General features: G+C 45.5%; 1 protein-coding gene across 3 annotated transcripts in view; it reads right to left on the reverse strand.

Annotated features, from left to right (window-relative positions):
* Window positions 1–17,628, reverse strand: part of ldb3b (LIM domain binding 3b) — a 28,615-nt gene extending 10,987 nt beyond the window's left edge. For all 3 annotated transcript variants that reach the window (XM_084323638.1, XM_084323639.1, XM_084323637.1), the window contains exons 1-3: window positions 17,348–17,628; window positions 1,723–1,871; window positions 623–695 (exon numbers count right to left, since the gene is read on the reverse strand). In XM_084323638.1, coding sequence (XP_084179764.1) covers window positions 623–695; window positions 1,723–1,871; window positions 17,348–17,443 — 318 coding nt within the window. In that variant the 5' untranslated portion in view covers window positions 17,444–17,628. The remainder of the gene's footprint in view (window positions 1–622; window positions 696–1,722; window positions 1,872–17,347) is intronic.
* Between the last annotated feature and the right edge of the window lie 862 nt (window positions 17,629–18,490).

Consider the following 18,490-nt stretch of genomic DNA (forward strand, 5'->3'; position numbering starts at 1 on the left):
GGAACTTGTAGGAAGAGATTCTTTTTGGACATAGATACATAGAGAAATAGATAGAAAGAAAGGAAGGAAGTAAGGAAGGAAGGAAGGAAGGAAGGAAGGAAGGAAGGAAGGAAGGAAGGAAAAAAGAAAGGTAGAAAGAAAGAAAGAAAGAAAGAAAGAAAGAAAGAAAGAAAGAAAGAAAGAAAGAAAGAAAGAAAGAAAGAAAGAAAGAAAAGAAAGAAAGAAAGAAAGATAAGATGATTATAGAGACAAATTTATGAAAATATAAGAATCTAAGTGGCTTGCTGTTTCTTCATCCTTTGGTTGGTGTTGCGTCCATTGGCCACAGCTGCACTGTGAATACTGTACACTAGAGGACAGCAGAACACAGTCTTAAACTCTCGTTTGTTTTGTGTAGATATGAAGGCGTTCTCACAAACATAAAGACATCATACACTCACATAATACACAAAACGTACACACACAAAAGAAAAAAACGTTTTGTGGATAGATAAAATGTTATGTCTCGGTTACAGTACCTTAATATGTTTATTTGTATATGTGTGCGTTTACGTTGTGTGTTAGTACCTCAATATGTTTATTTATATATGTGTGCGTTTACGTTGTGTGTTAGATGTTCTACCTTCTGGTGGGGGATGATGGGCAGGGGTGAGTCCATTCTTGGGGTTGAGGTAAGGTGTGTGGGGCGTCTTGACCTTTGGGTGGAGACAAAGAAATTATACCTCTCAACTGAAAGTACAACATAGACCTTTTCAGTGAAAATTGAGAACAATTCATTTAAATTCAATTCAATTTCATATTAGCAAACATTGCCACAGGAAATAAACGTGTGCCCTTGAGAATGTTTATGTTGTTTGATTGATTGATTGATTGAACACTTTATTAACAGATTGCAGAATGGGTACAATACAGTACAGCTCAATACAAACAATTGTTAAGGGGATGCAGACCAGAAAGATACTTTTGTCTTGTTTACATCAGTTTACATAATTATGACATACAGATATACAGTACTGTTTCATCAACACATTTATGACATACAAGACATACAAATATACAGTACAGTACTGAGAAAGAGATCATAAAGAAATATATATACATTCGAAGGGGAAGGAACTGTACATTGGAGGGGGTTGGGTTACCGGGGCCAGTTTCTAACTATAACGTTTTGATAGTCTCATTAATAGTACAGCAATTACTCTGTCAATATACACACAATGACAAAATTGTTAGTTACTTGTGCAACAGGTTGCTCTGCAATTCCCATAAACCCACAAGCAGTTAGATGGTAGAAAAGGTCTATAATAAGGTTAAGTTTGAAAAGGTCTATAATACATTTTTGTTGAAATCCTTGGTTCTTTCTTGACGCCGTAAACCACGGAAACCTTTTTGAGGCAACTGGTCTGGAAAATGTTTCCAACAGCTATGACTTATGATATTTTCTTCATTATACTATTATTCTCCACATAGGCTTTTGCCTCATATCCCTGCCCTGCCAAATGTAATAACCATTGACCTTCAAAGTTGCTTTTGTGTTTTAAAAGTACCCTTTTTTTCATTTGGAATGACAAAAGTTACGTGGAATAAGTCTGTAATTGAATTGTACAACGAGTTCCGTGTAAACTAAACTATTAAATGACGTGCTTATTCCATGTAATGTTCATCATTCCAAACCTTTAGATATGTGGTCTATGGAATGCGTCGTGTGTGCAGGGTGTTTACTTTAGCATGGCGAGTGTCAGCTCGTTGTTGGCAGACTTGATCTTGTTCTGTGCCTCCAAGTGCGTCATTCCATCTGTGCTGACCCCATTGATGGAGGAGATGACGTCACCCTGGTTGAGGCTGCCCGCTGCCTTGCTGCCCGGAGTTACCTATGGAGGAGGTCAGCAGAGGTCAGTCATGATACGTGAACCGCAGACACGGATTCCCCATAGAAACACAACCAATAAAGGAACATCTTTAGGACATCTGTAGGTTCAGGCTATTTTCACTTCCTACTGTCCTACAATGAATGAATTAAGCGATACCGGAGTCTCATGGCAAGCACAGAAAGACTCAGAAGAAGTTTCTATCCCCAGGCCATCAGGCTGCTCAACGAACAATAAACACTATGCAACAACCATCAAATGCACACAGCACACACATCCACACGCACACACTCACTTTAAACAAACAATACACTGCAGCACCCACTCTCCACACTTTAGAACACCTAAACACACTTTATATTTATTGGTAAAGGATTTGCACTACAACCCGTACACCTTACTGTAAATTGTACCTAAATTGTACCTCATCCCATTTCTGCTTTGCACTATATAGTATTGTATATTAGTACATTGCATAGTATATTGTATATTGTATGGTAACTAACTCAGTTACTTCTATTCTCCATCGAACATTGTACATATGTATATACTGAACACTGTGACTTCTATTTTTACTTCTATTTTTACATGCTATACTATTTTATTTCATAGTTATCTTGTCTAGCACAGTCTCTGGAGCGTAACAGTAAGAAGCATTTTGTATAAAAGTATTATGTACTTCTGTATGACAACTATTAAAGAAACTTGAAACTTGAACCCTAACCCTAACTCTAAGAACCTTAACCCCACTCCTAATCCTAACCCTAACCCTAACCCTAACCCTAACCCTAACCCTAACCCTAACCCTAACCCTAACCTAACCCTAACCATATTAACTTAACTGCAAAATCACAGAGAAGCTGGAATTTGGTGTGCAACATTTTGTAGCATATTATGCAATGAACCGGCTCATCTCACACACACACACACACACACACACACACACACACACACACACACACACACACACACACACGCACACACACACACACACACACACACACACACACACACACACACACACACACACACACACACACGCACACGCACACGCACACACACACACACACACACACACACACACACACACACACACACACACACACACACACACACACACACACACACACACACACACACACACACACACACACACACTACTAGCCAAGCTACAGATCATGTCCCTGAAGATATAATTTAATGTATTAAGCATTTACCTAAGGGGTATGATGCAAATGAAGCAAATAAGAGGCCTTCTTTTCAAAGCGCTCTTGCAGACTCTGCACACCAGGTCTTAGTGGCATTAGCTGACGTGTGATTTCCTTTGGCTTAGCCTGTATTCCTTACAGGCCATTATCTATTCTAAGTAAGAAGCGCATCCACGGATAATAAGCCCTGATGAAATACACCGTAAAACTGGCAGACAAAGTTAAATAAACAAGTCATTTTAGCTCCACGCCTTGAGAGTCTGATAACACCGCTTTTGTTAAGATGTGCAGCAAAGCGAAACCACGACTAATGCCTATCAGCGAGACTCTCACCAGTCTGTCCACAATAAAGCAATAAGGAGTGACTTAGTGTACGTGGAAAAAAACGCTAAACCGGTGTGTTCTTTAGTGCCGTCCTTGACATAAACACGCTGAATTTATTTTAGAAGCAGACAAAGGCTTTTGTGCAACGGTACAGAGTAATGTTTATTTGATGTCAACGCCGGTGTTAAGAACCATATGGTGTTGAAAACGTCTCCCCAGAGGACAATGAGTGGAATAAGAATAAGAATAAGGGATAGTGTCAGGGCGGCTACGTGGCGTAGTGGGCAAGGCGCTCGCCACGAATGCGGAGACGCTGGGATCGCCTGTTCGATCCCAGCGGTCCACATTGCTTTCAGTTTAGCTGGTCGTCCACAGTAATACACATTGGCCGTATTACGGGGAGGGAAACTGAAGGGTGGGGATCGGGCGTTGTGGACAGCGACTCCTACAGGTCGGTTGGTGCGCCTGCGCAGTAGAATCAGGAAGTGTCGGGGGCAGCGTGAGCCTCCCACGCGTTACTCCTCGCCACTGAGAGATCGAGCTGCGCAGGTGAAAAGATGCGACTGCTGTTACCTCAAGTACCGGAGGGGACTTGTGCTATGTATGACTTAGTCCACATTGCAGCCAGCTCGTGGGAGGCAAGAAACAGCGTTCGTGACAGGGGAGGGTTGAATTGGATGATACGAAATTGGGATGGGAGAAAAATGTAGAAAATGGGAGAAAAAGTGGATACAAAAAAAAGAATAAGGGATAGTGTCCAGGACCGGGGTTAGAGATGGTCTATGGTTAGGGACCGGGGTTAGAGTCTAGGGTTAGGGTCAGGGACCAGGGTTAGAGAGGGTCTAGGGTCAGGGACCAGGGTTAGAGGTGGTCTAGGTTCAGGGACCAGGGTTAGAGGTGGTCTAGGGTTAGGGTCAGGGACCAGGTTTAGAAAGGGTCTAGGGTTAAGGCGCTCCCATAGTCGAGCAGACTGTACACAGAGCAGACTCCGCGGAGGTCCGCGTGGCTCTTTGAGCTTTGATCTCAGAGGACAGCAGACCCACAGGTGCGAAGCTACTATTTTCTGATGCGCGGACATCCGGCGCTGCTCGGCGTTTTGGTTGACATCGAACTGCATTTAATGTGACGCCGATCTGCATTTCACTCTGACCACTCGCTCCGTGCCAAGAGAGATGTTTGAATGGCTTTTCTAAATGAAGTGTGTAAAATTGCCAGTTTTATTTCGAAATATTGGAAACGGAGATAACATAGAATGTTATCTCCGTTTCCAATATTTTTAAATAAAACTGGTGCTTTTATTTCATGCAATGCGTGTTTCAAGCCTATACGGTACGCGTGTTGCTTTTTAACAGCGGAGGAGTGCAAGAATGTGACAATTTGACCATGTGACCGCGGCAGCGCGAGAGAGCGGCAATGCGGAAATAGGCTGTCTATTGCCATTCTCTAAGACAAACGCTAACCTTAACCAGCTCCTTAACAGCGCCTAAACTTAACCGTTCTAACCTTAACCAACTCCAAAACAATGCCTAACCTTAACCTTAACCATGCCTAACCTTAACCTTAACCATAGAAAGAATATTGCCATTCTCTAAGACAAACTCTAACCTTAACCAGCTCCTTAACAGCGCCTAAACTTAACCGTTCTAACCTTAACCAACTCCGAAACAATGCCTAACCTTAACCTTAACCTTAACCATGCCTAACCTTAACCTTAACCATAGAAATAATATTGCCATTCTCTAAGACAAACTCTAACCTTAACCAGCTCCTTAACAGCGCCTAAACTTAACCGTTCTAACCTTAACCAACTCCGAAACAATGCCTAACCTTAACCTTAACCTTAACCATGCCTAACCTTAACCGGCGAAAGAATACACGTTAAAATTTTTTTTATGGGATTCGAACTTGTGAACAACGGACCGCAGGACCGCAGGACCGCTGCGCTGCCAGGTGAGCTGAGCTTCTAATGAAAATCATGGCGGATTAGGGCGGTTACATAATGCCGCAAGCTCTGCCGCTCCGCTCTGCGGTTGCCGCGCCTGCCGCGGGGCGTGTCGCAGCCAATCAGGGAAAACGCGGAAGCAACGGCAGCACTGCTCCGCTGTTAATAAGCAATAGGCATACGGTACATTGCATCTCGCTGCCTATATACTACCTGTTATTCAAGTGCGTAAAACTTTTTTTGTGGGAAATGTAGTAAAACTGGTGCGAGAAATGTAGGAAATAGACCGCGGACGTCCGCTGAGATCTGCTCGACTATGAAAGCTCAAAGAGCCGCGCGGACCTCCGCGGAGTCTGCTCTGTGTACAGTCTGCTCGACTATGGGAGCACCTTTAGGGTCAGGGACCGGGGCTAGAGATGGTCTAGGGTTAGGGTCAGGGACCAGGGTTAGAGGTGGTCTAGGGCTAGGGTCAGGGACCGGGGTTAGAGATTGGTCTAGGGTTATGGGACTTAGTTGGTATCTTAAAAAGGTTTGGATAAACCTATGACATGTTTAGATACAGAATTATAGAATGCTGTTTTGATGGTGTGTTTGGTCTTTTACTCCTCTACTCTTTTACTCCTTTACTCTTTACTGTATGAAGCACAATCTCAGGAGGTTCATACAGAACCAAGCATTTGACTATAATGTACATGTACCTTATATGTGACAAATAAAACTAAACTTGAAACTTGAACTCGCACATAAAAAACAGCATTTTCAACGAGGAACAATAAGAGTTCAGAAAGAAATGACAGCAGGAGTTCTTTCATTCTGTTGTTTTGATCATTTGGATTCAGCAGCACCAACCATTTCTAACCACTGTTGGTTCTCAACTCAAGCAACACTCCAGTCATTCTCTGCTGAAATTGAGTCATATACAGATGACTACCACTAATAAGAAAGGTAAGTAGGAGTTTAGATATAAAGTGTTGAGCGAAAGCATCCAGCTTGTATGCTGGGTTGGGGTTTGGGGGATACAGTCTAGGCTTACAGGCAACTCGTTAAAGAGTTAAAAATAAGTGGTGCTATTGATGCCCGCTGCTTGTTTCACTCTGTTTGACCCTCCTGCACCCCCCCCCCCCCCCCCTGCCCCCTCCCCTACCAACAGGCACCTGCCGCAGTCACTCCCATCGGACTTCCCTAACGCTCCTCTCTCAATATGCCTTCTTCACGCCCCCTCTTTCTCTCTCTCTCTCTCTCTCTCTCTCTCTCTCTCTCTCTCTCTCTCTCTCTCTCTCTCTCTCTCTCTGTCTCTGTCTCTCCTTGTTGTCTCTCTCCCAACAGTCTTTATCCTCACTTGGCCCCGTTTCCCCTGCTTTTCCTCCACTTCTTGTCCTTCTAGTCCCCCCTCCCTTTTTACAACCCTCTGCCCCCCCCCCTCTCTCTCTCTCTCTCTCTCTCTCTCTCTCTCTCTCTCTCTCTCTCTCTCTCTCTCTCTCTCTCTCTCTCTCTCTCTCTCTCTCTCTCTCTCTCTCTCTCTCTCTCTCCCTCCCTCCCTCTCTCTCTCTCTCTCTTTCTCTCTCTCTCTCCCTCCCTCAGTTTACTGTTTTCATATTCCATTCATTACTTTGTATGGGTTTATTGTGTGTGTGTGTGTGTGTGTGTGTGTGTGTGTGTGTGTGTGTGTGTGTGTGTGTGTGTGTGTGTGTGTGTGTGTGTGTGTGTGTGTGTGTGTGTGTGTGTGTGTGTGTGTGTGTGTGTGTGTGTGTACATGTATGAGTGGGTATTAGCCTAAATTAGCACAAGGTGGGCAATAGAGACCTCTGGGAAAGAAAAACTGCTGAGTCTTATCAATCACCATAAATCACCATAAAGACATGCATGGTAGGCAGGGACTACAGATGACAACTAGCTCATTAGCTAATTCTGATTTACATTGATGTGGAAACTGAAGATGTTGATTAATGTGCCTCTTAACATGGGCCCTCAAAAGTGGCCATTTTAGTTTTAGTTTTTGAGGACTGTATACCTTTTTTGCAAACCTTTTGCAAACATACTTTATACTTATTTCTGATTCCAGAAGGAAAATTCACTTTAGTGCTAATGAAATAGAGTAACATAGGTCTGAACTTGAGTTGTAGAAAAACTTGTTACTCAAGTTTTTCTGTAGTAGTTAGTAGTCCAGAGGTAGTATTTCCCCAGAAGGTGGTGTGGCTTAAAAAACTCCCGAGATCCATAGCCTTATGTAGTACATGTCCAAATTTCATAAAGATCCATTCAGAAATGAGTGATTAGGAGTGATTTTGGTAAACTGTGTACAAAAGAAAAACTCAGACTTTAATTCATTCGGCTGTTATATATCATGTAGCTCCACTCTGCGTCATACTGTAATACTCTTCCATATCAGTATTAGCACTGAATACATTTTCACATGCACCTTACACACCTCATCTGCCTGGCCACACCCCCATCCGCTCCTCTACATAAGCAGGGGTGTGGCCATACTAACAGCTCCTTCCTTGTTTTCACCACGGCAAGTGTCTGTATACACCACTTTGAGACTAGTGAAATGTTGAAGAGGAGCTACGATGAAGGAGCTGCGTTGACATTATATCTTTATTTTCTCTCTCACTATTTTCGAGGAAATACAGCGATAATGTCTTCGCCACCGGGGTATCTAGAAGATGATGATCATTCTGACCTCCACCGGCATTTTCGTATTAGGGCCTCGCGTCGCTGGCCTAATCCCCACCTGCATTCCTCCAGCTCTGCAGTTGGACAGGTATTACCTCCGCTCTGCAGTTGGACTTTGCTTGAGAGGCGCTCGGCTGTTGTGAGGGCTAGCTGCCTCTTCGGGTGGGTGATGGTTTTGATATGCGAGCGCCAGTTGTGTTGCTATGGGGGGAATGGCTACACGACTTACGAAAGCCGGCTCCAGGCTAGTACCCTTTTTTGCTGCCTCTTAGCGGCGTGGAGAGGGTTCTGGTTTGACACCCACACTACATGAGCTCCTCATCGGGAGCTCTATTGCCTGGGACCGTATCCGAATCTGCGGTTCAATCCCCCGGATCTCTGGACAAACGGATACTCTCTGTCACCGTGCAAGGCCCCACCTTTCAAGATGAAAGTTACCCGGCACGAGGGAAGTGGGTTTGGTGTTTCGTTATAAGAATTCCTCCACGCTCAAGTCGGCTGCAGCCCATGAGGGAATTGTGCCGGCACCGCTGTGTCTGTTAATCACCGTTCTGAAGACTGTGTTGACTTCTTTTCCTCTTCTCTCTTTGGATGAGGAGAGGGACAGACGGCGGCTGTCTGAAGTGTTGGCCTATATTGTGTTCTCTCGTTGTACAGTTTCGGTGATAGCTGCTTAGCTTGCGTCCTAGCTGGGTTGAGCTACCTGTTAGCCAGTTAGCTGTTAGCTACGACGCTAGCTCTGTACGCTCGCTCGGCTGGGAACGTTAGCCTGATGCTACCAGTTAGCCTGGAGTTAGCTGTTAGCTTATGCTACACCGTTGAACATTAGCCGTGAGAATAGCAGGCCATAACACTCTGACTATGACGTCATCTTTGACAGAGGATGTAGTCGGCCCTGCACCATGATCGGCTGTTGGAGTTTCTTGGTCCCACGCCATATTGGGCGGTGGGCCACGGAATTCCCCCCGCCATAGAGTACGTCACTGGGCGCGTTTCTATTGGTTGTGAGACTTTCGTGAGTTATTTTCAGGCTCCATGTTGTGGACCTCTGTTACAGGGAGTTTCAGAGCCTCCTCCTCAGGGAGTTTCAGAGCCTCCTCCTCAGGGAGTTTCAGAGCCTCCTCTGTGAGTTTCAGAACCTCCCTCTCAGTAAGGGAGCCTCTTCAGAGTTTCAGAGCCTCCTCCTCAGATTGTCAAGGTGAGTAGAACTTAAAAAGAAGTTCTGCTCTGTTGTATGTGTCTTGAGCTTGGTGGGTGATGCAATGCAGTAGAGACGATTTGTTCTTCTGCTCTGCTCCCTACTAGTAGTGTGTATATTGGGTCAGAGCCTCCTCCTCAGGGAGTTTCAGAGCCTCCTCCTCAGATAGTTTCAGAGCCTCCTCTGTGAGTTCAGAGCCTCCCTCTCAGTGAGGGAGCCTCCTCAGAGTTTCAGAGCCTCCTCCTCAGAGAGTCCTAGTCCAATTGTTACATAGCTCAATGTTGCAATATGTCTTTTCAATGTATTGCTCACGTGGGAAGTCTCTCTGGGGGTTCCCCGTCCCCTCTTTTGTGGAGCAGGTTGACGGGGTGTTGCTTAGGGAGCTCCCTGACTCCTCGCCTGTAATGGTCGGTTGAGTCATGGGATTCCCCCCGCCATAGGGTACGTCGCTCCCTCTTTTATGGAGCAGGTTGACGGGGTGTTGTTTTCCCTCAGCCGTGTCATATGGGACCCATGTCCGTATTTTTTTCTGTGAAAAAAGCGGCTTCTTGTCGTTCTCCCAGGCGGCTTGGAGGAACGGTATCTGGGTTCTTGTTAGAATGTCCATTGATATGTTTTGGGTCTCGACGTGTACATAGTGCTGGCCCTGGGTGCTTCTGATAGGAACCATGCATGGGCTTGCGCGCCTTGGTTGCTCATCATTGAAACAGCGTTTTTATGGGGCAACTGGGATGGAGTTTGTCTCTTCCGAGCGCCAGTGTACTAGGCTTGTCTCGACGAATTCTCGTTCATCTCTGGGGGATGTTAACAGAATATATTAAAGCATTGGTAGAGGGGTCTCATGCCCTTGGGGTGGGCCACCAGGCGCGGTACGAAGGGGACTGTCTGGGTGGTGCCCTCTATAATGTTTTGGATCGACACGCGTACCTACCCCCCTCCTGGGACTGGGGATGGCGGCGTGATTAGGGCACAGGACTGATTCTGGTCGCGCCGGACCAGGTCAGTTAACCCGTTGTCCGCCGGGGCGCAGATCTGCTGTTCTGGTACCCTGAGGGACTTGTGCTTTTTTCGGGGGAAGAAATGCCGGGTCGGCCCGGGCGTTGCAGGGTTTGACGTTATGGAGATGTTCGTGGTTATGTTACTACGTGTTATCCCTCACTGTTGCTTGGTCCATGTTGTGTTGTACCTTGCGCCGTGCTGAAGGAGCCTGCACCTTCTCCATTCTTTTTTGCCCTTCTCTTCTCCTGCTTAGGCGGGGCTGGGAGGGGGCTGTTGAGGTGGTTCTTGTAGAATTCCTCTGGCATCCCTGTGTACGTTCCGGTCCGCCGGGCCCGGGTTCAAAATAGTTTTCGTCTACCTGTTGGCCTGGGTTAACCCCTTCTTGAAAACTGAAACACTGGTGGTTCCCTGGTGTGTTGGTAGCGGAGTCAACTCTCGGGGTAGGCCGGGTTTGGCCCGTCTACCTGTGAGTGTGCCCCTGTACCTTTCATGACGTCTGCCAATCATGTCAGCCTTCTCTGCCTCGGCCCCTCTAGAGAGTCGAGTTTTTTTTGTGGAGGCTGCGACATGGTGCACAGCATGCCAGCATACGCCCCTTCCGCCGGGGTGCTGTTTTCAGCAGACCCCTTTGGCGCCTGTCTAGTCCGCAGTGCTCCAGGCTCAGGTCGAGTGGCCTGTTGCCTGGATTGAGGGATCGACCTCTTTTGGGGGTTGTCTCCCCGGTGTGCTGCCTGGTCCCGCTGTGGGTGTAGCCTCTTGAGTGCTTCGGGGCGGCGTGCTGTAGGGGGGAAGGGCCTGCTCTTGAAGGATGGGCCCTGTCCGAATACGCTGGCGATGTGGGGGGTGGTGTTACTAGTGACCGCCTGGTGGGGTCTCGATGCTGCGGCGTCGTTGGCCTCTCCAGGCCCCCTTTTCCGGGGGGGTCCAGTCCCTTCCTGGGTCTGGGTCCTCCTTCGCGCTCCGCTGCTACGGCCTTGCCACAGGGTTGGGCTTTTACTCTTGACCCCGTGATGTTAGGTGTTGTAACAGGGGTTTTGTTCCTTTCCATTCGTTCCCTAGTGGCATGTGGGTTGGACGTTTGTGTAGTCGTGGGTAAGTCCCACGGTCTGCTCACCCTGTGCGTTTGAGTTGCTAATCTCGTCTTTGGACAGTCGGATCCGATACCCTCCCGTCCTCCATTAGGGGGGTCCGGGGGCTCGGGTCCTCCCCGGGTCTGATGGTTGTGGGGGACCTCAGCGGGTACATTTGTCGAGCTCTCGCTCTGCTTAGCTCCTGTATTACAGTAGGACGCAGAGCGGAGCTACACGATATATAACGTACGGTTATGTCTATAACCATAGTTATATGAGTGTAGTGACGCTCTGCGTCGGACTCACTGAGGACCCCGTGGTCTTGCCTTTGTGGTGAAAGACTTGGGAAGGAGTTGTTAGTATGGCCACACCCCTGCTTATGTAGAGGAGCGGATGGAGGTGTGGCCAGGCAGATGAGGTGTGTAAAGGTGCATGTGAAAATGTATTCAGTGCTAATACTGATATGGAAGAGTATTACAGTATGACGCAGAGCGTCACTACACTCATATAACTATGGTTATAGACATAACCGTACGTTTTTCTCTTCCTGTTTTCGCTCGTTCGTTTTTAACCTAGATCTCTGATTCATACATCCCCAGGTGGGGTATCATTGGAAAGCCACACTCATTGGCTACAACCTCCACAATCATTTTCGAGATCGCCAAATAATTGACGGAACTAGAGCCCCAAGAGTCGGGAGTGGTATTTTACACAATACCGTGTAGTTTGCACAAGCCTCAAATACCGGCATGTAACTCGAGAACCGCTGAACAGATTCTGTCACCTGAAAGGGCTATCGACAGGCAACAAATGGGGCTTCAATTCGATATATATATATATATATATATATATATATATATATATATATATATATATATATATATATATATATATATATATATATATATATATATATATATATATATATAGTATTACAAAATATGCACACCCGAGCCACTAGTGGTCGCCAAAGTGCCGGTGGGCAAATCGTCCTAAAAAGGGCCCACATGTGGGCCCTTGCGTGCACTGTCCCTGGGTAAAAAAAATTATAATAAATATAAATAATATATGAAAAAACTATATCACAAACACGCACACACACACACACACACAGACACACACAGACACACACAGACACACACACACACACACACACACACACACACACACACACACGCCCAGGGGCGTAGCTGGGGGGGGGGGGTAGCTTAGGATGATTCCAAGGGCCCAGCACTGGGGGGGGGGGGGGGCCCATTTTTTTTTTTTTTTTTTTTTTTACTAGACATCACTCAGGTGTATTATTGATGCTCTCATTGATACTATGTTTGTTTCTGAAGTGTGTGTGTGTGTGTGTGTGTGTGTGTGTGTGTGTGTGTGTGTGTGTGTGTGTGTGTGTGTGTGTGTGTGTGTGTGTGTGTGTGTGTGTGTGAGATATATAGAGAGAGAGGGGGGGCTTTGGTAGACTATTGCATTGGTCCATTCATTGAAGATGAACGCAATGCGACATCCTTTACTAGGCTCACCCACCAACAGTGCAGGTGCTGAACTGCTGATCCGAATGTATAGGTAAAAACCATATTATGCGTTTTCATCAATAAAAAAATGGCCAAAATAAATTCCGCTCATACGCTTGCGCGCGCTCGCATTCACTGGGGGCCTACAAATACATTCTTTCATGGGGCGCAGAATCTGGAGCTACACCCCTGCACACGCCTATACATACACACACGGATACATGTACACATCCAACATATGTCATGTGCATTTTTTATAGGTCAATACAAGTATAAACTGGCTTCACATCAGCTTGACCTTAACCCTCAATGAAGATGAAAACACCCACAAAAACCTTAAAGGTCACGTATTATGCTCCTTCTCAACAAGTTAATATAGGTCTCTGAGGTCCCAAAACATGTCTTTGAAGATGTTCTAGCTGGAAATACCACTCAGAACAGCAGGCTGATTCTGTGTCTGTAGCTTTAAGTGCTGCCACTCCCCAACGTGCTCGGTGACCTCCGGTCTGCCTCACCAAATTCAGATCAAACTGTCAAACATGTTTTAGTGAACTGTTTGGTAGAAAATCGAGAATGTTTACGAGCAACACACAAGTCAAGGACCGCACTTTGTCTATGCTCCGCGATTAACGTATGATAGAGAGGTAAATCTGAAGGGCTTGTATTATTTCAGAGTTTGTGTCTTAGGAGGCCCATCAGAGACCAAATGTACGTGTGCACAAGCACTGAAGAAGTACGTTTTTCACAATATGTGACCTTTAAAAAGAAACAAAGGGAAGAAACCTTAGCAGGGCAGTAGAGGTCTTGCATGGCATGTTGGTGTAGTTCTCTTTCTTCCAGTATGGCTGCCTGTAACCATTGGTAACTTCCAAAATAAAATACCACATTTCTGTGCAGTGGTATAGGTAACACACTGGAAAAGCAGTGTGCCCTCAGTATAGAGAACAGGTGTCACCCTGAACAATGAGACACCCAAAGCAGTTTTGTACGGAAGCCGAGAACGGCTATCGATAACAAATTCTGTGTTCTCGTGATAACTTTTTTTCAGTAAGTTGTTCAGTACAGAACAGCAGCCAGTGGCAGCTGTTGAAGGCTGAAATCAGGACGGCGTGATCACATGAACCAGCTCGCAATCATCTATGAGTTCTGCACATGGTTCTGGATAGTTATCCCAACAAAACAAATGTCTTCTGTAAATGAATCCGTTATCAAGAGAAAACGATATTTGTTATATCGAGATAATGAAGTAAATTGATCTGTTATCACGAGAAAACTATCTTTGTTATATCGAGATAATGAAATAAATAAATCCGTTATCATGAGAAAACAGACTTTGTTATATCGAGATAATGATATAAATGAATCCATTATCACGAGAAAACTATCTTTGTTATATTGAGATAATAAAATAAATGAATCCATTAAAACGAGAAAACGGACTTTGTTATATCGAGATAATGAAATAATAAGTTGTTATCACAAGAAAACAGCAATAAAATGATGAATAAAGACAAATGGCCGTTCTCAGCTTCTGTAGTTTTGGACAGAAAGCAGAGTTTTTTTTAAAGGCCTTCATCAAATCTGCCGTTGTTCTACTCAACATTAAAATTATTCTGATGAGTTTGGGTCTTTTTAATGCCTTTTTTCAGAGAGAATAAGAAAACAAGCTAATTAGCTTGGACAGAAGCCAGTTCTGGATTAGGTTTGAATTTTACTAACTGTGTTTTTTGCCTCACTCTTGAAACATAAATGCATAAAAAAATAAATGCTGTAAACTTGAGTTGCTAAGTGCCATCCCTGACTGAATGAAACTGAATGCTTACAGGAAGGGACGCAAAATTGCCCTGACACAAAATGGTCACTGGAAAATGGCCACTAACGGGACCGGAGACATAATTTGAAAGCAATATGGATTAGAAATGTTAAGTCTATGAAATTATACAGGATTTAGCTACAATGGATGGATATTTTAGCCCACATGAATATTTATTTTTCAACCGCTATTTCCTGACACTATAGCCAATCAGAAGCAAGTGAGTGATTCTTTCATCCAATAGGAGACCTCATGGCTTTTGGCACTACTATTATATGGCACTGAAGTGTCATTGCATAAGGTTTGCATCAGAAAAAGTGGATACATAAAAAATAATATCAGAGCGACAGGTTGCTCAGTTCAGCTAAGAGCGTTGCTAATAGTGATAACACACATCAAATTCCCTTCAAAGAAGGTGCTGGACCAATAGAAAACTGCAATACAAATCTAAAAAGCTTGGCACACACTGTAGCTCCTTGATAAAGTAGAAAGTGACTGCTCTTCTTCAGACTTACACAGCCATTTGACAGTGTCATCTTTAAATAGACCACTATTCAACATCTATCTAAAGACTGTGCACAGTGTGCTGACCTTTTTCTATTTTTATTATATGACAAACAAAAAAAAAAATGCTCTCAGTGCAGCGCTGTGGCACAGAAGTGAAACGCTTTGAGAGCAACCTTGTCCACAAGGTCCGTTTTTTTTATCAATTGAAAATGGAGGACCCCTATGTAAACAAGACAAAAGTATTTTTCTGGTCTTCATCCTCTTAGCAGTTGTTGTTGTATTGAGCTGTATTGTATTGTACCAATTCTGCAATCTGTTAATAAAGTTTTCAATCAATCAATCAATCAATCACATCAGGGATGCACAGCTATGTTCAGAGACATGACGTTGGGTTGCCTTGTTTCCTTCCTTCCCACTTTCCTTCCTTAGTTCCTGACAAAGTTGAAATTTGATACGCCATTGGAGTGTTGCGTCAAACTGTGTCTCCCTGAATTGTTATGTCAGGCTGAGATGTTTGTTAAGGAGCTGTGAATAGTGTGTTTAGACTAACAGGATGAACACTTATCCATCACTGCTCTGTTGTATTGGACATGGATCAAAGCTTGCCTGCTGGCGCCTCAAAGCCCCATGATATAAGAACCATTAGCTAATAGACACATACACACATGACACACGCACGCACGCACGCACACACGCACACACACACACACACACACACACACACACACACACACACACACACACACACACACACACACACACACACACACACACACACACACACACACACACACACACACACACACACACACACACACACACACACACACACACACACACACATGACAGTATATGATCAGGGGAATGTAAACAGAGTGAAGTCACCAGGAGGATCATTACAGGCAAATGATCAGACCGTGTAAAGATCAGATCTCACACTCACTCTCTCACTCCTCCCTCCCTCCCTCCCTCCCTTGCTGTTTTCCACGCTGTGCACTCCTGAAATGAGGCCTCATCCATCCATCACTCCATCCATCTATTATGAGACTGGGTAACTGTGTGTGTGACTGTCTGTTTAAATGCCATGGGGAAGCAGTCCAACAACTGAAACTGAAACTGAACACGACTGAATTATACCTTTAAGTTAAGTTAACCTCCTTTCCTCTCCTCTCCTCCACTCCACTATCCTCTCTGTCATCCACAGGTCTATGCTATTTAGAGAGATGCTGTAAATACATCATCAGCCCTAAGCCCTGCCAAAGAAAGAGAGAGAGAGAGATCATACTATATGCGTTCCAGTGTCTCTCTATTCTAGAACTCTCTGCTGGGATCACTACTCTGCTGCCCATCATCAGTCATCGGACATTACCAGCATTACATAACGCCTCTCAGCCATACCTCATTCACACACACACACACACACACACACACACACACACACACACACACACACACACACACACACACACACACACACACACACACACACACACACACACACACACACACACACACACACACACACACACACACACACACACACACACACACACACACACACACACACACACACACACACACACACACACACACACACACACACACACACACACACACACACACACACACACACACACACACACACACACACACACACACACACACACACACACACACACACACCCACTGTGCACTTTGAATTCAAACACAGCGACAGTTGATTATTTTTCACCAGAGTCTGAAGTTACATATTATAGAAAGCTTTTATATGAAGTGCAGCAGGGTTCTTGTATGTATTCTGTGCTTATAATGAGTCATGCATCATACACCTGGCTTCAGATGGTAAGGTATGTGAGCGCACACCGGGAAAACATAGAAAACATCTGGCTACTTTCAATAAAAACAAGCACAAAACCATCCAATTCCACTATAATGTATAGACTTAACATCCTGACTGAACGAGTGAATGACTGAACGAGTGAATGAATGAATGAATGAATTTGCAACTCCCGCCCACAGTGGCAGGTCTGCCACATTGTAGTGGGGAAAAAGCAACAAAAAGAACAAACGATCATTTTCCAAAACATTGCATTTTGGAACGGTCACTTGGGCCGTAGTACAGCCTACGTTGTCGCTGTGCATTGTGCGTGTTGGTTTGTCATTGCCTTGTCATTGGACATAAAGCCGCTGCTGTTTGTCGTCATGCACGTCATCACGTCACACCTTACCCTGGAGATCGTGAGGGGCATGTTGAAGTCCTTTCCTCCTTGTAGTCTGAAGCCCCATGGCGCCACGCCGTTTAGAGTCACTGTGTACGCGCTCATCTTGTGCTGCTCAAGACACAGTAAATAAACACCACGTAGTCCTGGTACTCCTTCACTCTCTCCTTCTCCTCCTGCTCTGCTCTGCTCCTGCGCTCGCTCGGCCCTGCTCCTATATGCTCCTGGTCCTCCTCGTACGATCCTTTGCTCACGGTTGCCTGGCTGTGCGGGTTGTCCTGTTCCTTCGCTCTTGGATCTCTCCTTGTTGGCTCCCTGCTCTCAGGACAAACACCCGGGGTGGGCGGGTGGGTGGGGGTGGCGGGGATGGGTCAGGTGCCGTGGAACCTCTGAAACACACACACACACACACACACACACACACACACACACACACACACACACACACACACACACACACACACACACACACACACGCACACACGCACGCACGCACGCACGCACGCACGCACGCACGCACGCACGCACACACACACACAGGGTCATACACAAACACACGCACACACAGGGGCAGAGCCAAACTGAGCAATCACAAATGCAAAACCCGCCCTCCTCGTAGGAAATCATTACCAACCCAAGAGGACCCCGGCGACATCACCTAACTCTTACCTCAGAGGTTATTGTCTGAACATTTGCTAATTAGCTGCTAATAAAGAGTGGAGGTGTTTCTTGCCTGCAGGGTGCTGAGCGTGAGGAAGAGACAGACTAAGAATAGCTGAAGCCAATGAGACTGACGACCCCTGGCCCCTTATAAGGCCTGTAACACGAAGCCCCAGAATGCCTTGCTGCCGATTCATACAGCCGATATAGAGCCCTCTTACTGCAACACATTCTCTCTCTCGATCTCGGTCTCTCTCGATCTCGGTCTCTCTCTCTCTCTCTCTCTCTCTCTCTCTCTCTCTCTCTCTCTCTCTCTCTCTCTCTCTCTACTGTCATTTTATGCTGCTACCGCCCTATTCTTTGTTTTTATTCTTTATATTTGTATTTGTATGTGCCTTTGTCTCTCTTTTCCCTTTTCCTCTTACTGTCTGTCTGTCTGTCTGTCTGTCTGTCTGTCTGTCTGTCTGTCTGTCTGTCTGTCTGTCTGTCTGT

The sequence above is a fragment of the Notolepis coatsorum genome (assembly GCF_963971535.1).
Source record: "Notolepis coatsorum genome assembly, chromosome: 10".
NCBI lineage: Eukaryota > Metazoa > Chordata > Actinopteri > Aulopiformes > Paralepididae > Notolepis > Notolepis coatsorum.